We start from the raw sequence: 19,870 nt of genomic DNA on the forward strand, positions 1-19,870 counted from the left end.
GGCGGGTTGCACTTGACCACTGTGAGCCATGTCTCCAGCCCATTTTTGTATTTTATTTAGAGGCAGGGTCTCACTGAGTTGTTTAGTGCCTTTCTTTTTGATGAGGCTGGCTTTGAACCCTGGATCCTCCTGCCTCAGCTTCTTAGCTACTGGGATTATAGGCCTGTGCCACCACTCCCAGTTTAAATTTTCTTTTTAATTCTCAAAATATCTCAATGAGCCAGGCATTGTGCGTACAAGCCTGTAATCCTAGCTGCTTGGGAGGCCAAGGCAGGAGGATCATGGGTTTGAGGCTAGCCTGGGCAATTTAGGAGAACCTGTCTCAAAACAAAAATAAATAAAAAGATTTGGGATGTATCCCAGTGGTAGAGTACTTACCTAGCATGTCTGAGGGCCTGGGTTCAAATTCTAGTACTAAGTAAATATAAATATCTCATGGCTCTTTGAAAAGCCTTATATCTTAGTACTTTTATAGATAAAATAGTTTTATTTTATAAGGGAATCTAGTAAGAGAACCACTTTCTCTCCCTCCTTTCTCCTTCTCTCCTTCCTTCCTTCCATTGTTTGAAAGCTCATTCATTGCTTTTTGAAGCCTAATGTCTCTGCACTTTTATAGATATATGTCCCCAGAGGTATGTGGAATCAAACTGAGTTAAATTCATATAATATGGGACTTAATTACGTTCTTAACAAGATTTGTTGCTTTTTAAAAGCTTTACAATTTAAAAAGTTTTGTAAAAGCTGCTGTGAAAGTGTAATTCTCATGTGGGATGTGGTTAATTATAGGCTGCATGTGCTAACGCATGACAAATGATAAAGCTTTACATTAAGCTTTTTATTATTAGGATATTTCATCTTATCTAAAAACTTTAATTACTTCAATTCCATGAGATCTATTGTGCACCAAAGCGAATCAGCAGTTCTCCTCCTCTAAGCTTTTTGAAGTGTTACTGCTGTCACTGGTATATGTCTGAAACTGGAAGATTTTTTTTTCTTGGGAGTAGATATTAATTTCTGGTTCAAGTGGTATCTTTAAAGAAAGGGGGAAAGTCTTAAAAAACAAATACATATTAAAAGATAAAACATGTAATAATGTTAAAAAATTTTTGAGCTTGTACCAATGTTTAGTTTTGGAGGAAGGAAGATTTAGACGTGTTTACTGAATGATTTGTGAGTATAGGCATGGAGAAGATTTTGGGATGTTTTGATGCTTTTATTTATTAAATCTCAAATCAGCCACTTAAACTTGAATTGTTAGTTAATATATTCCTTATCTTGATACTCTGAAATATTCTCATTCTATTTTTTTTGGTTGTGCTATTAATCTACATCAATGTAGATTATATCTTAAATTGTATCTTAAAGGACATCTAGAGCCTGGAAAATGAAGATAAATATTCCCTGATGCTCAGTTATATTTGTTCTTTTGTTGTTGTTTTTCATTAACACATCTGTTTAAACTTGATTATGTGTAAGCCCTCTTAGTCCTTAACATAGTTGTTGCTATTCCTCTTGTACCCTGTTTATGGATCCTATCTTTTAAAAGATGATTTGCCTATCAAAATACCTTTATATTGTCAATAAGAATTAAAAGTTAAAATAGTACTTTGTCATGTACCGTTCTTTTTTTACTACTTTACATATATAACATTTAATTCTTAAAATAATCTTGTAAGATGAGTACTAAAATGAGTATATTTTAAAGTGGATGGAACTGAGGCACAAAGTTAAGTAAAAATAGAAACTAACTTCATTTATCAAATGCTTACTGTTTGTTATGTATTATACTAAGTAATATATATATATATATATATACACACACACACACACACACACATATCATTTAGTGTGTGTGTATATATATAAATATAAGCATTTAATAAATGAAGTTAGTTTTTATTTTTAAATATATATGTGTATATATTGTGTATATGTATGTGTGTATGTCACATACACAACAACCTTGTGAGGTGAGTATGACTACTGTCTTTTTTATATATCTCGGAATAGGTCTGGTAGATTGGCTAAGTTCAGAGTCACAATAACTTCAAATTAAATAAGTGCTTATTGGTATCACAAATGAAGTTGTACAAATTTTCCTTTCAACGTTGTCTAAGTTGTCTGCATAATGACAGTTTATAGACAGGTTCCCTCTATAAATTCATCATGGCTGTTTTTTGCTTTCAGCATTGAATAGAATTCAGGAGTTAGTAACTACAGACCTGTGAACCAATTGCCTAATTTTGTCAATGAATTTTTACTAAAACTCAGCTATGCCCACTTATTTTGAAGTTTCTATGGCCACTTTGTAGTTACAGAGGCAGAGTTAAGTAGTTATTAGCTCTCATATAAAGCCTAAAATATTTACTGTTTGGTGTTATAAGTAAAAATTTGCTAATTCCTGGGATAGTTCTTTAGGTCAAGTAACATTTGGAATTTTTTACAAAAACATAAGAACCTTGTGAGACATTTTTGCTCAAAGAAGAAGGTGGACACTGAGAGCAACCAAGGACATAGTATGTTCCTTAAATCACAGTCCTTCCTTGAGTGACTACCATGGAATTTAAAAAATTTCCTTTGTGATGTGCTTTGATTTTTTTTTTTTTAAATAATGTTTTCTGTTAAATAATTAGGAAGGTCCTAGAGAGTTTTCCTATACTAATGCTGTATTTTATTTTTATATCCTTGTAAAACAGTATGTATGTATCAATGATATTAACTTTGACTTCAGATAATTTTTTAAATTGCTTATTACTTAGATATTTCTTGAAAGCATTTATTATTATAAGTGAAAACCTTAATTTTAGCTTCTTGACTTCTCCCTTCCTCAACTTTGCAAGAGAAAATTTGTCCATTATTTTTGTAATCCAAAAGGAATCCCATGATACACTAACCTGTGTATGATATAGTATGTTTAGTAGAAAAGAGCATTGTATTGGAATCACAGTACAGTATACACTCTTTCCATGTTGCTAATTCTTCATCTATGATGTGAAAATAATAGTATGTCCATTACTGAGTTGTGAGAGGAATTAACAGAAACAATATGCACAATTTACAGAATATGGTGTTTAACACATTGTGAGTATTGCCTGGGTATGAGTTTGTTTACTTATATTATAAACTCTAAATGAACCTGAATTAGTTTGGTGGTGGCAGTAGTGGAGGAATTAAAAATTATATATAATTTCTAGTTGTAAATGTACAGAATGCCTTTATTTTATGTATTTTTATGTGGTGCTAAGGATCTAATACAGAGCCTCACACATGCTAGGCAAGCACTCTGCCAATGACCTACAGCCCCGGCCCCAGTTGTTGTTCTTTCTGAAGTTGATTTGGGTGGTTTTTGTTGAATGGGAAAATTTCCTGAAAAAATGTGATTTTTTTTTTTAAATTTTTTATTTTTATTTTTTTTAAGGGGAGAAAGGAAAGAAGGTTACAGAATTTACAAGCAGAAGTAGTGTGAGAGTAAAAAATTTTAGAGGGTAGTCTTTTTGGAAAGGAATGAATAAAGAGAAATATACATGTAACTAAACTCATGCTTTTCCTTAAGTTATTTGTTTTCAGAGCAGTAGAATTTTTCATCAGAGATAAATATGAAAAGAAGAAATACTATGATAAAAACGCTATAGCTATTACAAATGTAAGTAAACCTTCAGCTCTAACTGATGTTTGTTGTATAGATATCAAAGTTTACCACATAGCTAAATTTATTTGTTGTAACAATATGCTAGTTATGTATGTTTAGATACTTTAAGTGTTGGAAATTTGGCTGGAGGAGTCACATAATGTTGATCTGCAAAGCAGAGCCTCTGATATAGAAAGGAGCATGTTCTGAATAAGAGTCTAATAAATGCTTATATGACATTTAACAAAGTTAATTTTATGAAATTTGCAAAAATGATTAGGGTACTAACAGAAAAGGGAGAAAAATTTATTTTGCTAAATTCTGGGAACATATGAAAAAGAAAAAAGTCTTTATCCAAGGTCTTTGGTGGGTCTTTTAAAACATGAAACAATTAGCCCAGTATTATATTAAAGCTTGACATTTTAATTGATAACTGTTGAACATTTTGGTACTTATTAGTTAAGACTTTATTGTAATAACCAAATATGTATGTTAACTATTTCTTTTTATTTTTTTCTAATTAAATTTTCCCATCTCAGTTAATTATAGTTTAAAGCTAATTGCATTTATTGTTAAGATATTTTTTGGCCTTTGATTTCCATATTAATAAACTATAGCTGGGTGTGGTGACACATGCCTGCAATCCCAGTGATTTGACTCGGGTGGCCGAAGCAGGAGGCCGAAGCCTCTGCAACTTAGTGAGGCCCTAAGCAACTTAGTGAGACCCTGTCTCAAAATAAAAAATAAAAGGGCTGAAGGTGTGACTCAGTGGTAAATTATGCCTGGGTTAAATCCCCAGTACCAAAAATATGTAAGCAAGCTATAAACTAATCTTGTGGTGAAATAATTTTTTAGGTATTTTGTAGACAACAGTTTTTGTTTTATTTTTGGTCCATAAGGAGAAGTGATATACTAAAAAATTTAAAAACTGAAAGCATTGCCTGTGAAATTTGGAAAAAGACAAGGATATCCACTCTTACCACTCCTGTTCAGTATAGCACTAGAAATTCTAGCCAGAGCAATTAGGCAAGAAAAGGGAATATAAAAATAAAAATAGGAAAAGAAGGAGTCACATTATCACTGTAGATGATATGATCCTATACATAGATGATCTAAAAAGCTTCACCAGAAAACTGCTAGAGCTAATAAACAAATTCAGCAAAGTAGTAGGTTAACAAATGAACATAAAAAAGCAATATCTTTTCTGTACAATACTTAACTGTTGAACATTTTGGTACTTTTTAGGTAAGACTTTATTGTAATAAATATGTATGTCAACTATTTCTTTTTATTTATAAATGATGAATCTGTTTAGAAAGAAATCTGGAAAATGTTCCATTCACAGTAGCCTCAAAAACCACCGCCACCACCACCAACAACAACAATAACAAAAACTGGAAATAAATCTAACCAACTATAGAACACTGGAGAAAGAAATTGAAGAAGATACAAGACCTCCACTGTTCACGAATAGGCAGAATTAATATTCCTAAATGGTCCTGTTATCAAGAATAATATACAGATTCAGTGCAGTACCCATCAAAATACCAGTGGTATTCTTCATAGAACTAGGAAAAAAAAAACAGATCTAAAATTAATTTAAAAGAACAAAAGACCCAGAATAGGCAAAAGCAGTTTTAAGTCAATAAAGTAATGCTGGAGACATCACAATATGACTTCAAATTATATTACAGAACTATGGTAACCCAAACTGCATGGTACGGGCATAAAAACAGATAAATAAATGTACAGAATAGAAGACAGAGACAAACCCACATAGATACAATCAGTTTTCAATCATCTGATCATTGACAAAAGTGCCAGAAATTTCAGTACCTTGAAATTAGTGGTACTGGGAAAACCTTTTAAATTAGTGGTACTGGGAAAACCTAAATTCTTCATATATGGAATGAAACTGGATCCTCCTATCTCTCACCCTACACAAAGATAATTCAAATAACATCAAAGACCTTGGAATTAGACCAAACACTTTGAAGAAACTGCATGAAGAAACGTAGGGCCAACACTTCAACATATAGTAGTAACTTTTTCAATAGGATCCTTAAAACTCAGGAAGTAATGCTAAGAGTTTATAAATGAGATAGCATCAAATTAAAATGTTTCTGTACAGGGAAGAAAATAGCATGAAGAGAGAAGCTACAGAATGGGAGAAAATCTCCACTAGCTACTCTTCAAAGGATTCATATCTATAATATATAAAACACTCAAAAACCTGAGCACCAAAACAAACCCAAACAACCCAGTTAATGAATGGGCAAGTGCACTAAAATAATATTTCTCAAAAGAAGAAATATAAATGACCAGCAAATATATGAAAAATGTTCAACATTGTTAGCAATTAAGGAAATACAAACAAAACTACACCATGATTTCATTTCACTCTAATTAGAATAGCAACCATCAAAAACACAAATAATTATAAATGCTGGAGAGGGTATGGAGGAGAAGGAACATTTTTACATTGTTGATGGGATTGTAAATTAGTATAATCACTTTGGAAATCAGTATGGAATTTCCTCAAAAGACTCGGAGCAGAATATGCCCCAACAATACCATAACACTCCTCCTTAAACTTGTCATACTATAGTTATAAATGCATACCCAAGTATATAGCAGCACAATTCACAATAGCCAAACTCTGGAACTAGCCTGGGTGTCCATCAGTGGATGAATGGAAAAGAAAATATGGTATACATACACAGTGGCATTTTATTCTGACATAAAGAATAATGAAATTTGTAGGAAAATGGATGGAACTTGAGACCAATATGTTAACCGAAATAAGTCAAACTGAGGAAGTCAAGGGTTGTATGTTTTCCCTCATGTGGAAGCTAGAGATAACTCTGATAAAGAAGAGCTCTTTCAAGTGGCTATTAAGCTTGATGAGACTATTACTCTATATTAAATAGCTCTAAATTAGTTTGTAGCTTTTCTGTCTGATTTTTATAATTTGTCTATTTCCTCTTGTTTTGTGTCTTTTTTAAGTGCTCCAGGATGTGTTACTGCTGTTAATTTATTTTCTTATTTTAAGAGTTTTGCATTAAAGACATAAAGATGACTCTTTTCCTCTGTGTAAGGCAATAATTTTTAACCCTTTAAACCACTATACCAATATATTTCTTGCCTTTTTATAGCAAAACATTTCAAAATGTTGTGACAAAATACGAAGCAATAAACTAAAAAAAGGCAGTGTTGTGCGTTTTCTAAATTCTTACCCCTCTGCTTCCCAGGCCATCTAATATGTCTGTGAACCAATCCTCATTCAATCCATTATATAGAGTGCGAGAGAGGCTACAATAGAATCATTCCTAGGGATTTATTTACAGTTGTAGAATGTGGCTTTAACGTAGTACTTTTGAGAAAGCAGAGGGGCTTATATGTTTTATTTTGATAGAAGGAGTTTGTGTATAGAACTTGCAGTGTTGAGTGCTCTGTGGCACTGTAAACATGAGTTATAGAAGAAGGCTTAAAGGAGAAAAGCAAAGTTCAGAGAGGGGCTAAAACAAAGGAAAGTATGTAGAAATATTTTTGTACTAGAAGAAATGTTTACTGATTTATAGTGTTAAACTAGAAAAGATTTTATGTGTGTGTGTCTCATAGCTACATGATCCTGGGCACAAACATGGTCACTTTGTCCTCATTCATTATCAACCCTCATTACACTCTTTCCAGAGATTTGTGTTAATCTCCTTTTGAAATTAGATATAGAATGACAGAAATTAACTGTTGAAATCCCCTTGGAATGTTCCTTTATTTATATTTTCATTTAATCAGACAATATTAGTGAGTATGTATCATGTGCAGGGCACTGACATTGATTTAATTGTTGCTCCAAGTAGCTTACTTTCAAACACTTTCAGCATGTCATGGACATGTTCAGTGAACTGTATTCTAAAGCAGAATGAAGTAATTGTTGTTACCAAAGAGTAAAAGTGCTATAAAAACAAAATGTACAAAGCAGTAGTTTATTTCCATTAGAATAATTCTTAAAGGAATTATATTTGAGATTATCCTCAATAGGGAAGTAGAATTTCATCAAAGAGGAAATGGGCTGGTATGTAAGAAGGAAATGTTGACAATGCAGGAAAGACTTTCCAGTCTGAAGGGACATTTTCTCCCATCTCTGCCAAGGTGAGGTGAGGAAGGAAAGCTTGGGGGTATTATTTGGTGCTTAGGGTTTGGTGAGTAATCCATAAGATTGTTCTGTTTAGTAAGTGTGAAAGAGGGCTTATCAGGAGGAGGTAGATGAGGAAGAGAAAATAAATACATGAGGAGGTAAATTTCAAAAAAACAAATAGGATTATATGGAGAACTTGAATCCCAGATTGCTCAGGATTTTGCACTTTTTTAAAAAGAGATTGGTTATTATATTAATTTTATTTCCTACTTCATAATTTACTGGAAATTTGATGACTTAATACAATTTACTATCTTACAATTTCTGTAGGTTGAGTCTAAGCATGGGTCATGGCTTTCTCTGCTTAGAATCTTACTAGCATCTATGTACATCAAACAAACCATTCTCAATTTCAAGAGTCAAATAGACCACAATACAATAATACTGGGGGACTTTAACACACTTCTCTCACCACTGGACAGATCTTCTAAACAAAAACTAAATAAGGAAACTGTAGAACTGAATAATACAATCAATAATTTAGACTTACCAGACATATACAGAGTATTTCATCCATCAATGAGAGAATATACTTTCTTCTCAGCAGCACATGGATCCTTCTCTACAATAGACCATATCTTATGCCACAAAGCAACTCTTAGTAACTACAAAAAAACAGAGCTAATACCCTATATTCTATCAGAATATAATGGGATGAAATTAGAAATCAACAATAAAACTAAAAATAAAATACAAGCTACTGTAATACATGGAGACTAATACACAATTGAATGATGAATGGATAGTAGAAGAAATCAAGGATGAAATAAAAAAATTCTTAAAGGTAAATGAGAACACTAATACAACATATCAAAATCTCTGGGACACTATCAAGACAGTAATAAGAGGAAAGTTTATTGCATTGAGCACATTAAAAGAATAAAAAGTCAATAAATAAATGACCTAACACTATATCTCAAAACCCTAGAAAAAGAAGAACAAATCTACACCAAAAGCAGTAGAAGATAGGAAATAATTAAAATCAGAGCTGAAATCAGTGAAATTAGAACAAAAGAAACAATTGAAAAAATTGACAACAAAAAGTTGGTTCTTTGAAAAAATAAATAGATAACCCCTGGCCGTGCTAATGAAGAGAAAAAGAAAATTCAAATTACTAAAATATAAGATGAAGAAGGAAATATCACAATGGACACATCTGAAATACAAAAGATAATTAGAAGCTATTTTGAAAATTTATATTCTAATACAGTAGAAAATATCAAAGACATTGACAAATTTCTAGAGACATATGACCTACCCATACTGAATGAGGAGGACATACATGATTTAAATAGATCATTTTCAAGTAATGAAATAGAAAACGCCATCAAAAGCCTACCAATCAAGAAAAGCCCAGGACCAGATGGATTCTCAGCCAAGTTCCACAAGACTTTCAAAGAAGAATTGACACCAGTGCTCCTCAAAGTATTCCATGAAACAGGAAAGGAGGGAACCCTTCCATACTCATTTTACAAGGCTAATGTCATCCTGATACCAAAACCAGACAAAGACACATCAAGGAAAGAAAATTTCAGACCAGTATCCTTGATGAATGTAGATGCAAAAATTCTCAATAAAATTCTGGGAAGCTGCATACAAAAACATATTAAAAAGATAGTGCACCACCATCAAGTTGGATTTATCCCGGGGATGGAGGGTTGGTTCAACACATGGAAATCAATAAACGTAATTCATCATATTAATAGACTTAAAAACAAGAATCATATGATCATCTTAATAGATGCAGAAAAAGTATTTGACCAAAAAAAAGCCCACTTTCATGTTCAAAACACTAGAAAAACTAGGGATAGTAGGAACATACCTCAACATCATAAAAGCTGTGTATGCTAACTAAACCCAAGGCTGGTATCATTCTACATGGAGAAAAATTGAATGCATTCCCTCTAAGAACTGGAACAAGACCTCTTTCACCACTTCTATTCAACATCATCCTTGAAACTCTAGCCACAGCAATTAGACAAAAGAAAGAAATTAAAGGGACACAAATAGGTAAAGAAGAACTCAAACTATCACTATTTCCTGATGACATAATTCTATACCTAGATGATCCAAAAAATTCCACCAGAAAACTTCTAGAACTAATAAATGAATTCAGCAAAGTAGCAGGATATAAAATCAACACTCATAAATCAAATGCATTCCTATACATCAGCAATGAATCCACTGAAAGAGAAATTAGGAAATCTACTCCATTCACAATAGCCTCAAAACAAAACAAAAACCCCAGGAATCAATCTAACAAAAGAGGTGAAAGACCTCTACAATGAAAATTATAGAACACTAATGAAAGAAATTGAAGAAAACCTCAGAAGAAAACCATGCTCCTGGATAGGAAGAATTAATATTGTCAAAATGGCCATAGTACCAAAAGCATTATACAGATTTAATGCAGTTCCTAAATCCCAATGACATTCTTCATAGAAATAGAAAAACAATCAGGAAATTTATTTGGAAAAATAAAAGACCCAGAATAGCTAAAACAATCCTTAGCAAGAAAAGTGAAGCAGGAGGCATCACAATACCAGACCTTAAACTGTGCTATAGAGTTATAGTAACAAAAATGGCATAGTATTGGCACCAAAATAGACTTTAGACCAGTGGTAAAGAATAAAGGACACAAAGACAAACCCACATAAATATGGTTATCTCATACTAGACAAGGATGCCAAAAACATTGACTGGAGAAAAAATATCCTGTTCAACAAATGGTGCTGGCAAAACTGGAAATCCATATGGAGAAAAATGAAATTAAACCTCTATTTCTCACCCCGCACAAAAATCAACTCAAAGTGGTTCAAAGACTTAGGCACTAGAACAAAGAACGGCTAATAGAAGAAAAAATAGGCCCAAATCTTTACCGTATAAGCCTAGGATCTGACTTCCTTAACAAGACTCCTAAAGTGCAAGAAGTAAAATCAAGAATCAATAAATGGGATGGATTTAAAATAAAAAGCTTCTTTTCAGCAAAGGAAACAATAACGTGAGGAGAAAATCATTACCACTTGCACCTCCAATAAAGCATTAATCTCAAGGATATATGAAGAGCTCAAAAATCTTAACACCAAAAAAACAAATAACCCAATCAATAAATGCTCTAAGGAACTGAACAGACACTTCACAGAAGAAGAAATACAATCAATCAACAAATATATGAAAAAGTGTTCAACATCTCTAGCAATTAGAGAAATGCATATCAAAATTACTCTTTAAGATTTCATCTCACTCTTGTCAGAATGGCAATCATCAAGAATATAGGCAACAATAAATGTTGGCGAGGATGTGGTGAAAAAGGTACACTCATACATTGCTGTGGGACTACAAATTAATGCAACCACTATGGAAAACAGTATGGAGATTCCTCAGAAAATATCCCACTCTTTGGTTTATACTTAAAGGACTTAAAATCAGGGTAGTATAGTGACACAGCCACATCAATGTTTATAGCAGCTTAATTCACAATAGCTAGACGATGGAACCAACCTAGATGTCCCTCAATAGAGAAATGGATAAAGAAAATGTGGTATATACACTCAGTGGAATATTACTCAGCTTTAAAGAGGAGTGAAATTATGGCATTTGCCAGTAAATGGTTAGAGTTGGAAAATATCATGCTAAGCTAAATAAGCCAATCCCAGAAAACCAAAGGCTGAATGTTTTCTCTAATATGTGGATGCTAATTCACAGTGAGGTTGTGGGAGGGGGCACTAGGGAAGAATAGCATTACCTTAGATTAGGTAGAGGGAAGTGACGGGAGGGTAGGGGAGGGGATGTGGGGATAGGAAAGATAGAATGAAACAGACATTATTACTGTATGTATATATGTGACTACATGACCAATATGATTCTGCAACATGTACACTCATAAAATTCTATGAGAAATTATATCCCATCTATGTATGATATATCAAAGTGCATAAATACATTCTATGGTCATGTATAACTTAACAAAAACAATTTTTTTTAATTTAATATATTAAGACAGGCTTCTTCCACATGTTTAGTAGCCATGTTTACTTGGTTAAGTTTATCAAAGTCTTTTAATACTCCTAATAATGGTGAGTTTAATTGCTAGGTCTTTCATATGATTTACTTGTTAGTTTATTAAATGTTTTTAGCTTTTGTGTAAAAAGACATCCCAGAAGTGTAAATGACATTGGAAATCTTTTTATTCAGGGAGGTGGGGTGAGGATACTGGGAATTGACCAGTAGTGCTTTACCATTGAGTTACATCCCCAGTTCTTTTTATTTTTTATTTTGTGACTGGGTGTCAAGTTGCTGAGTCTTGCCTCAAACTTGCCATCCTCCTGCCTCAGCCTCCCAGGTCACTGGGATTACAGGTATGCGCCACTGTCCCTGGCCAAAAATCCTTTTTTTTAAAAAAAAAAAAATGATTTCTAGACTTCTGAAAAGCTTCAGTTTCACTTTGTGTATTTTCTCATGGATGGAAAGGATGGGCAGGAGAAAGGTAGGGAAGAAAAGGACTTTTAAACATGACTACTAAATTTACTGACATAACCAAGTCCCTGAAAATTTTTCTAAGTCTTTTCCTCTGTTCATATGAAAGTGTGAACATTCAGTAGAATGGAAATTAATATCTAGTTAAAATAAATACTAAGTTTGAAAATAAATGTACATAATTTATAAGGGATTTAAGAAAAGTATCTTAGCAAGCCAGTGAACTTCCACAGGACAATGACAACTGCAGAGATTGAGTCTTCCTCTAGTTCTCCCTCTGAAATTCTCTCTTCCTCCTCTTTTCCTATAACAGAAACATTTATTGAGACCTATTGGTTGACAATTGCTAAAAATAGTGAGCATACTAGAAATGTCTTCCTCAGAGAACTTAATTGGATAGAGAATATTAATAAATAATCAGATCTTTCCAGGACAGTATTGATAACTTTTATAATATGGTAATATTACAGAAGCTATTTGGGAACACATATAAAGGGTCTGTGTAACTCAGTCTGAAGGTGTCAAATAATCATTTGAATATTTCCTGGAGGGGGCAGTGTCAACTCAAAATTAAAGAATGAGTAGGAACTCATGGAAGGTATTGGTATTTCAAACAATGGGAACAGTGAAAGCAATGACTGTTGGAGTCACGAGATGTAGACTAGAGATCTGAAACCCCCAAAACAGAGTATGTCCCAGGCAGGGAAGGGAGTAGGGAGAACCAGGTAGGTGTGGCCTGTTTAAGGAGTTTGTAATTTGACTTTCTATAATGTATGTAAACTATTTAAGATTTCTAAGCCGAGAATGTGATAAAATTTGCATTTCAAAATGATGAAGTATGGAGAATGGATTTGGCAAAGAATAAGAATTGGAGTAGGGGGACTTATTAGGACTAATTCAGGAGATGGATAGTAGCGATTTCATACTAGGATGGTAAGAAGCAGATAGTTTTAAAAGTACATACAAGAGGAAGTGAGGGGAAAGGGAAAAATAATACAAGGGGGACAAATGAATGTCAGTAGAGGGGGCAGAGAGAGAAGAGGGGAGGGGAGGGGAGGGGAGTGGGGATAGTAGAGGATAGGAAAGGCAGCAGAACACAACAGACACTAGTATGGCAATATGTAAATCAATGGATGTGTAACTGATGTGATTCTGCAATCTGTATATGGGGTAAAAATGGGAGCTCATAACCCACTTGAATCAAAGTGTGAAATATGATATATCAAGAACTATGTAATGTTTTGAACAACCAACAATAAAAAATTAAAAAAAAAAGAAGCAGATAGTTTTGAGAGATTTAGAAAGTCCCCAGAGCACCTAGTTTTTGTTGCCTCTGTATTTCCTTTTAATCTTTGCCATCCTTTCGTCTCTCTTCCACTTACACTTGTAGTGCTTCTTATTTTCAGTTGCCAATATGTTCAGCTCTGTTTCTTTATTCCTTGCTCACACAATGTATTTTACCCTGCTCATTGATTTTTTAAAAATCAAGTTTATTGAGATATAATTTATAGAAAATAAAATGCATATATTTTAATGGTTGGCAAATAAAAAAAACACTACTACCATAATCAAAGAACTTTTGCATCATTCCAAAAGGCTCTTTTGGGCCCCTTGTTAATAATCATCTTCTACCCCAACTCAGATAAACCATTGATTTGCTTTTTATCACGGTAGGTTACATTTTCTTTTCTAGAGTTTCACGTGAATAGTACAAAACACTGTGTGTTCTTCTATGTCTGACTTCTTTCTTTGAATGTTTCTGAAGTTCCACCCTGCTTTTGTATGTGCTCTTAATTCATTTCTTTTTTTTTTCATTCATTTCTTTTTTAATGGCAAATAGTATATCATAATTTGTTGATATGCTTATAGGATTTTTCATTGTCTTTCTTACTGAACAGGTTTCTCTTCTTATCTGGAACATTGTATTTTCTCCCTCTTCCATTTTTAAAAAATTTTCTCCCTCTTCCATTTTTTTTTTCGCATTAAAATGTTTGTTAAATTACTAATAATAATATTTATTGACTAAAAATTTTATATTTCTATTTCTTAGTTTTGAGATTGGCCAAGTCACTTTATCATCTTCTCAAAAACAGAACAGTTTTACAATGAAATTATCTTGTTTTCTAAAGACTGGTAATTCTTGATGGTCATTGTATTTTATTTATTTATTTAATTTTTTTATACTGAGGATTGAATCCAAGAGGTGCTTTACAACTGAGCTATGCCCCAGCCCTTTATAATTTTGAGACAGGGTCTCACAAAGTTGGTGAGTCTGACATTGAATTTACAATCCTCCTGCCTCAGCCTCCTGAGTCATGGGAATTACAGGCATGTGCCATTGTGTCTGGAACCTTTCATATTTTTATGTTGTGGTTTTACATGAGTTTGAGGAAAAGAGGCTTTATGTTGCACGTTTGAGAAAAAGGAGCTTTATGATGCAAGTTATGATATTTTAAATTATTGCTTTTTAATATCTTGTTTTTTATGTAAACTTTCAGTTAAAGATCTCTAGTAAGTGAATATCCAGTAGGACAAATCATCTTTAAGCCAGTCTCTAATGCAATTTTGACCTTTTTAAAATGAAAGATCCTTGTATTGTGTACTACTTTTATATAAATGTGCTTTAGTAGTAATTAAATTGCTAGTTTATGTAGTTATAACAGAGCCAACACTGTGCAGGAAAAAAATATCCTGAACTAACTTAACAAGGAGATTGAAGGAGGACTTGTCATTTTGCATTGTTATTTTGACATTATATAATGACCTATCTGTACTATCACCTTAAAAATTCCACACAGGCATATGATAGGGCAATATAGAGATGTCACTTTTATGGCTCCAAAGATGTATTATGCATTTTGTAAATGTATTTCAGTTATATTTTGGCAGTAAAAGAGAGCAAGAAGATAATGCTTTCATTAAAGTGATCAACTATGCATGTAGAAATTGGGTAGGAAGATGTGTGAAAAAGCTTTTGGATGAAACACTTTTTCGTGTATAAATTACCTCCACTGCATTTATAACTGTCTCATAATGTTTTGGGGTAATTCAGCAAGTATAGCACTGGAAATAGTATTTGCATGCTAATCTTAAAGAAGCAAGTATATAAATTGGTTTGTAATAAGTCTGTCTGCTGTTCAGTTGTTAAATTACGTTAGTCCAGTCTTTTCTCCCAGCTTTTCTTTTTTACCTATTTTCTTAAATCATTGATTAAAAATTTTAATCTTTCAGCTGTTTTATTTTTCATTCTTTAAAGCTATCAGTTAAAAACAAAGTTATTTTCACTGTCCTACTTGGGACAATGTTCATGCTTCAGAACATTAGCTTTCAATAGTAATATTGATTGAAAGTGAACTATCAGAGAGATTTAATTATTTTTCACCAATTTTTGGTGTGATCTAATCTGAGTACATTTAAATTTTATAGTCTAGTGAAATCAGCTTTAAATAATACACTATTCTGTACTATTTCCTTTAAGAATTTCATATGGAAATTTTTAAAAAGCAGTATTTCCTTTTTTATGCATGTTTTCCCTTTTAACATGCTTCTAAGTGCTTCTGTATCTCAGAAATAAATGAGTCTTTCTTATGCCTGTCAATCCTGATCACTTTTTTTTTTTTCCTGACTTTTTATCTGCACTTTGCAGATTTCCTCTTCTGATGCTCCTCTTCAGCCTTTGGTATCTTCTCCTTCTCTGCAAGTTGCTGTTGAGAAAAACAAATTGGAGGTATGGTCGTGTTTTAACCATCTGCATTATGTGGTATTCAGTGATAAATGAACTTTCTTTCACAATTTGCCATAATTTAAGAGCACTACAATAGCTTTTTTTTTTTAAATTTTGAATGATCCACAGTACTAATTGTGTTTTTAAAAGCAACAATTTCTTCAGTTTTTTTTATGCCACAGGTATAATTAAAGGGTTTTAGTCTATATTTAATTTCAGGGTTACTGATTTATTGGGCCATAAATATATCTCAACAGTAGTTAAGTAATTAGTTTTTTGTTGTTATTACTCTCTTACACTTTAAGTAACTGTTTGATCTGTGTTTCTGTTATTATAAGTACTTGAAAAAAAATTGATATCAAAAATTTTTTGAAGCAATAGCAACCATTATATAGATAAAATGTATGTAATTTGGATTTATTCGTTTAGAATAATCATTATTAGAATACATTTTGAATGGGGGTATTGGGTACATGGTATCATCACTATGCATTTTTAAAGAGTGCCCTAAAATATTTGAGAATTGTAATTTCCTTTGATTCTTAACCTTTTTTCTTTTGTTACATTGGCCTGAATCAATTAGTTTGGGGGGACTTCTTTCAGCTATCATTTTTCTAGTGTCTATTCCTTGATAAATGGCATGCTAGATATGAGGGATATAAAGGCAAGCAAAACAATATACAGCCCCTGCACACAAGGAGTTTACAATCTAATGAAGGAAAACAGCTGTACAGCAGTTTATAGTGCAGTATAATCAGTTTAGTGATTGAGGAAAACTCACTGTGCTGCTGTTAATACAGGAGGCGTGCTTTTGATGCATCTTATACTCTGAATAGGTTTCAAGATATAAGGATTAGGAGGAATTCCAAATAGAGAGAGAAAGGACCTTGTTAAAAAGTTTATGGGTAAAGTATAGTGCTTGAGGAGTTGCAAGGTGAATGGCATAGCTGCAGTAACAGCAAGATACAGAAGTGTGAGAACTTTCTTAAAAGCCTGCTTAAAGGATTTGGTGTTCATTCTGAAGACCCAGGCACTTTAATGATGACTTCTGAGGAGTGACAGGATCAGATTTTCATGTTATAACACTATTCTACTGGCTCCATGGGGACTGAGATTTTGGTGATGGGTGACTAAAAGGCTTGAGAACCAAGATTTATCCAGGAATAAAATGATGGAGGCATGTGGTAAATGAGGATAGAGATGAAAAGGAGAGCATATTTTGAGAGATATTAAGGTAGAATCTTTGGAATTTAGTAATTGATGAATCATTGAGGTGCTTTGGAAAGCCTGTGACTCAATGTCTGGCTTGAGCCCCTCTCTGTAGATGATGATACTGTTCAGTGAGATAAGGATATAAGTTGAGGGAATAAATAAGTTTGAGGAGAGAAAGGAGAAGGAAATGAATTAAAAGTTGAATATACTGAGTATGAAGTAACTGTGGAATATGCAGATGATTGGACATACAGGTCTACAGCTCAGATTTATGGTGGTGGGGAGACCAAGACCCCAACCCCAGCCAGTATGTTGAGTGACAGGAGGAAAACCAAGAGAATAGAAAGTTGGGAACATCTGAATCTATGAGTTATTAGCTGAGCAAGGGAAATTCATGAAATTATGAGGGATGTTTTTAGAGCACAAAGTACAGGGTTGGAAGTAGATAGACTGGGTTATTTGAGTATTATAGGTGGCTTAGGTCAGTAGGCAGTCTTGAGGAAACAAGCACTCTAGGAGTTTTTGGGTTGCCTTGAGAAAGTGGAAAGATGCCAAAAGGCAGGTTTGGCCCTGTGAAAATTTTCCCTGAAGATATTTCTCATAGGGAAAGAAGGTGAAATCCCTGGATTGCACTTTGTGTATATATGCATATTACTGGGGAGTGAATCCATGGACACTCTACCACTGTGCTACATCCCCATCCCTTTTTATTTTTTATTTTGAGACAGGGTCTTACTAAGTTGCCCAGGCTGGACTACAGCTTGTGATCCTTCTGCCTCATCCTACCAAGTTGCTGGGATTGAAGGCATGTGTTACTATAGGATTATTCTTTTATGTGGTTCCTGTTTCTGAGTCTCAGAAAGCAGTGATCTTATTTGATCTCAAAAATCTAATGTCTATAGCTTATGTAGTCCATTTAGAATGTCTTTTCATGCTTTTTCTCATAATTTTAAAATTATATTTTCGTTTGTATTTTATCTTGTTATTATAGCGTTACTATGTAAGCTTATGTAAGTGTACAAGTATAGTAGAGAATATATGCTCATACTTTTAAAGATAGTATCTAATCAAAATTTGGCACCCATGTCTTCAACTCAATAACTTAAGTATAGTTTGATTATGATGAACCCAATATGTACTTTTTTTCTGTCTTATAAGACTCTAGAATGTTTATCCATTTTCTTGAACAGGAGGTCTGTCATTTCACTATATAATTCTTATGTGTACCAACCAAATTTCAGGAACTACTATTTTACAATACCAAAACCTGCTGTATTTTATTCTTTCAGAGAAAATAGTTTAGAATTTCTTAGGTTCTAAAAGGCTTCTTTGATCTTTTATCAGCTATTGATTCTATAGTGGGTTAAACTGTATTATCTGAGTTTAGAGTCCATGCTGTTACTATTACTTCAAACCCTGTTTTATAATACCACATCTAGAATCAGAGTAGATGACAACCATATTTCGATGGCTGGAATTCCAGTGTTTAAAAGCATAAATCATGTTCTTCTTCTATTAAATGTAGCTAGCTAATTTGATTTATTTTTGGTGATTTCATATGTTCCTGCCAGTTGCAGTGTTTAGGAAGTCTTTCCTACTCATTATAATGCCTTCCTTGAAAATTTTTACCAAAGATTGAATATCTTTTGAACAGAAATTTATTTCTCATATTTTCGAAGGCTATAAAAAAGTAGAAGCTCAAGGCTTCAGGACACTGTATGTCTTGTGTAACCCCACTTTCTTAGTCATAGAATGCACCTTCTCACTATGGCCTGTTATGGTGAAAAGGGGCAAGAGATCTCTCCAGGGCCTCTCTTATAAGAGTGCTAATCCTAGACAGGAGTACTCCACCCTCATGATGTAATCACCTATGAAAGGCCTCACCTCTTAATTCCATCATATTGGAGATTTATTTTCAATGTAAGAATTTTGGGGTGAGCACAGATTTTCAGACCATATCAAAACTAACATCTATGAGAGATTATGGAGCTACCTGTCCTCAATATACTAGTGAGAATGTGTTTTTGCATTGCTTGCCTCACCAAACTTTGCTAATAATATATAGAAAATATCTTGTAATATATGAAGGATTTTTATACAACTCATTTATTCTTTACTTACAAAGTGAAGTGAAGTGTTGTTGTTGTTGTTATCTTTTCTGAAACTGGGGATTGAACCCAGGGCTTTGCAAATGCGAGGCAAACACTTTGCAGTGTGCTACATCCCAGCCCAAGATAATGTTACTTACCTCATAAAGTTATTGTGAGGACTAAGTCAAAACAGCACCTGGCACATAGTAAGGGTTCAGTAAATATTAACTGTTGTGGTAAGGAATAACAATAACAAGAATAGCAAAAGCTCCACTGAACCACATTGAGTAGAGAGACTTGAATGTTTGGAGTCTCTAGTCCCTTATCCTAAAGGGATGCTGATCATCTGTGTTGCTTCGGGCACCACTTTTCTAAGATTTCATTTCTTCATTTGTAAGAGGACAATAATGACAGTAACTAAATGGTTTTCATAAAAATTAAACTAAGTAATAAGGAAACACTTAATAAGTGGTAATTGTGTTTTGGAAATGAATGTTTTGATTTGGGTTGGGATTGACCACCAATAAGTAATGTTTCTAGTT

General features: G+C 33.3%; 1 protein-coding gene across 2 annotated transcripts in view; it reads left to right on the forward strand.

Moving 5' to 3' along the window:
• The window catches only part of Smap1 (small ArfGAP 1), a 255,824-nt gene that overhangs the window by 163,670 nt on the left and 72,284 nt on the right, over positions 1-19,870 (forward strand). Inside the window, exons 3-4 of one of the 2 annotated variants that reach the window (XM_015487901.2) lie at positions 3,568-3,643; positions 15,949-16,029. In XM_015487901.2, coding sequence (XP_015343387.1) covers positions 3,568-3,643; positions 15,949-16,029 — 157 coding nt within the window. The remainder of the gene's footprint in view (positions 1-3,567; positions 3,644-15,948; positions 16,030-19,870) is intronic. The other variant, XM_015487902.2, reaches the window with a different exon arrangement.

This window comes from Marmota marmota, unplaced genomic scaffold, assembly GCF_001458135.2.
Source record: "Marmota marmota marmota unplaced genomic scaffold, marMar, whole genome shotgun sequence".
NCBI lineage: Eukaryota > Metazoa > Chordata > Mammalia > Rodentia > Sciuridae > Marmota > Marmota marmota.